Raw genomic sequence first — 3,059 nt, 5'->3', positions numbered from 1 at the left:
TTGTTTGTATTTATCTTATCTGACTCTTAGAAATCCTTCCATGACCATCCTCAGCTAGCAACATAGCAACTTTGCTCCTGAAGATCTGCCAGTCATGATGTTTATCCTATGGTCTACCCTGCCATCTTCTCTGAATTGTATTTATAAGGAGTAGGGACTCTGTATCACAAAGCATTTCTTCTTAGCATTGAGTTGACATTAAAAATATATTTAGCTCCAATTCACATCCATGTCTAACTAACTACTTGAAGCATTATCATCATAATTATATTTGTATTTAATCTCTATAAATTTGTATAATAATTATCAGTCTATTATTGATGACTGCTTTTGTGAAAACAATGTGTAATATAATGTCCTACAATAATATTTATAATTCTAGAACCAATTTTAGATGTTCCTTGATTTCTCATAATTATGAGATACTTTTCTGTTTTAGGCACACAGAAACAATGTGATGTGTATAAGGTGACTGTAAATATTCAGCAAATATCCTGTTAACTAATATATAAAAATCAAAATATTTCATTGTATTAACCTAACAATATTTAATTAAACAAAATATACATAAGCTGCAACAATCCTATTATTATTATTATGAGTCATTAATAAATTGTTTGGAAAAGTACAATTTTGTTTGTTTGTTTGTTTTTTTCTTTGAAGGAAATCTTCTTTTAAAAATCCTGAAAAATCAAGAGGTCAATGTGAGAGGTAAAATGTCAATAAATAAAAGAATTGAATGACCCTACTGGAACAAGATAATTATAACAGGGTTTTCCTGGTTCAAATAGAGAACAAAATAATATTTACCACATGATAAGAGAATAGAGACTGGAAGTAGTTTTTCACTTGGTGTCGTTATGTGATTTTTTTTAATGAATAATTTACAAAGATGATGTATAATATAATTTATGTAGTTAAAAATGTGATAAAGAAGCCGGGAGGTGGTGGCACGTGACTTTAATCCCAGCACTTGGGAGGCAGAGGCAGGAAAAACTCTTGAGTTTGAGGCCAGGCTGATCTACAAGAGTTAGGTCCAGGACAGGCTCCAAAGCTACAGCAAAGCACTCATCTGAAAAAATAATAAATAAATAAGGTTTATCAAAACTAATGGAAACAGTTCTTATATTAAACATTCAAAATACAGAAATACAGATGAAGATTCTATGGTGATATGCAAGATATTTATCAGTATGGCTATAGGATAGGGCCATTTCAGGTTCCCTCTGTTGTCTTCATCAATTTAGGCCATGAAACCCAATATGGAAAAGTTCAACAGAAACAACTGTGTTAAAGTACCAGAATCACGAGCAAGGAACTCAGGACCGTGAGGGGTTCACCCACACACTGAGACAATGGGGATGTTCTATCTGGAACTCACCAAGGCCAGCTGGCCTGGGTCTGAAAAAGCCTGGGTTAAAACCGGTCTCGCTGAACATAGTGGACAATGAGGACTACTGAGACCCCAAGAACAATGGCAATGGGTTTTTGATCCTACTGCACCTATTGGTTTAGTGGGAGCCTAGGCAGTTTGGATGCTCACCTTACTAGACCTGGATGGAGGTGGGTGGTCCTTGGACTTCCCACAGGGCAGGGAACCCTGATTGCTCTTTGGGCTGACGAGGGAGGGGGACTTGATTGGGGGAGGGGGAGGGGAAGGGGAGGCGGCTGGGGGGAAGAGACAGAAATCATAAATAAATAAATAAATGAATAAATAAATAAATAAAAATAAAGTACCAGAATCTGACAGGACAGATGATGTGTCACTCTTAAAGCCAAAAGGGAAGATGGAAGCTGATAGAAATGAACAGGAAAGGCACTTCCTCACAACAAAAAGGTCAGCACAACAGGGTCCGGAAATGTGAGAACACTAAACACAGTTGGAGGAACTGGCTTGCTCACGCATGAGCTCAGCCACTTCTGGTAGGATGTCATTGGAGCGACAGAAATGCATTGGACAGGAACGTAATAACTTGCAGTAAACAAATACAAGATTTTCAACTCAGCTGGAGAGGGAAAGCATGCAGCAAGTGTGGCATTAGTGGTATCCAATTTGGCCCCCAAAAATGCAAGCTCAGGTACCTACCCCTCAATGATTGAAATATATCCACCAGATTTCAGACAACACATCCAGTAATTATCATACAGGCATATACACCAACAGTGGAAGCAGATGAGGATATCATCAACAGTTTCTATAGATCTACAGAAAAGTGAAGGACAGAGAGCTGTATATACAAGGTGATGCAAAGAGGTCAAAGAGGTTAGACTCCATAATAAAACACACATTGTATACGAAGCTATCACACCAATAACTGGCAGATATGTTCCTTAGAGTTGGGTAATTAAACACTGGCAAGGTTATTTATTAATAGAACCAGGGGAAGTAAAGCAAAGATGAATATAATTCTTGGATAACCTATACGATGACCTTAATGTTGTCTTCATATAGTGCAAGGAGAAACACTTCAGCAGCCATTTGAACACCAGTGATTATGTATTTAAAATAGTATTTCAAATATAAATAAATAAAAGCCAAATTAATAGTGAAAGGCCAAATATGAAAATCACCCAATGAAGCAAAAGTGGGAAGAGTTTCGGTGACACTTGCTCCACAAGTCCATCTTTAGAGAAACCTGACTTGATGATAACATTTAAATAGATGGCAAAACCATGTATACCTAAGTCGTCTGGCCATGCTCTGTTCCCATCCATTACTCTCTCTGTTCTGTCTCTCCTTGATGACCAGTCTTCCTTACAAAGTATTCTGAAAGTTGTTCATCTTTCTACATGAGACAAGTTCCTCTTCTGGCATACAAATTGCCTATAATGCTTCGATCTTTCCTCCCAGTAGGAAATTCCTAGAAAAATAAACATTTATTTAGGTCTATTCTTTCAGTATTCTGAAAGCCAGAGTGATAGGCACATGTGTCTGTTTAGAATGCAATCAAAAGTCTCCCTGGAACTCCTAATTCTTCTGTCTTCACCTCTTCAGCATTCCTGATTAGGCAGGTTGGTTATGTTTCCTTAAAACTTTCAAATGTGGCAGGTGGGGATAC

At 37.3% G+C, this 3,059-nt stretch overlaps 1 protein-coding gene across 1 annotated transcript in view; it reads left to right on the top strand.

The window, feature by feature from the left end:
* LOC126496177 (olfactory receptor 150-like) overlaps nt 1-743 on the top strand; it is a 2,994-nt gene extending 2,251 nt beyond the window's left edge. Inside the window, exon 2 of the mRNA XM_050133732.1 lies at nt 671-743. Coding sequence (XP_049989689.1) covers nt 671-743 — 73 coding nt within the window. The remainder of the gene's footprint in view (nt 1-670) is intronic.
* The last annotated feature ends 2,316 nt before the right edge of the window (nt 744-3,059 follow it).

This window comes from Alexandromys fortis, unplaced genomic scaffold (genome assembly GCF_014885135.2).
Source record: "Alexandromys fortis isolate MF-2015 unplaced genomic scaffold, M_Fortis_MF-2015_v1.1 scaffold_1531, whole genome shotgun sequence".
In the NCBI taxonomy this organism is placed as follows: Eukaryota; Metazoa; Chordata; class Mammalia; order Rodentia; family Cricetidae; genus Alexandromys; species Alexandromys fortis.
This window is presented reverse-complemented; position numbering and strand designations above follow the sequence as displayed.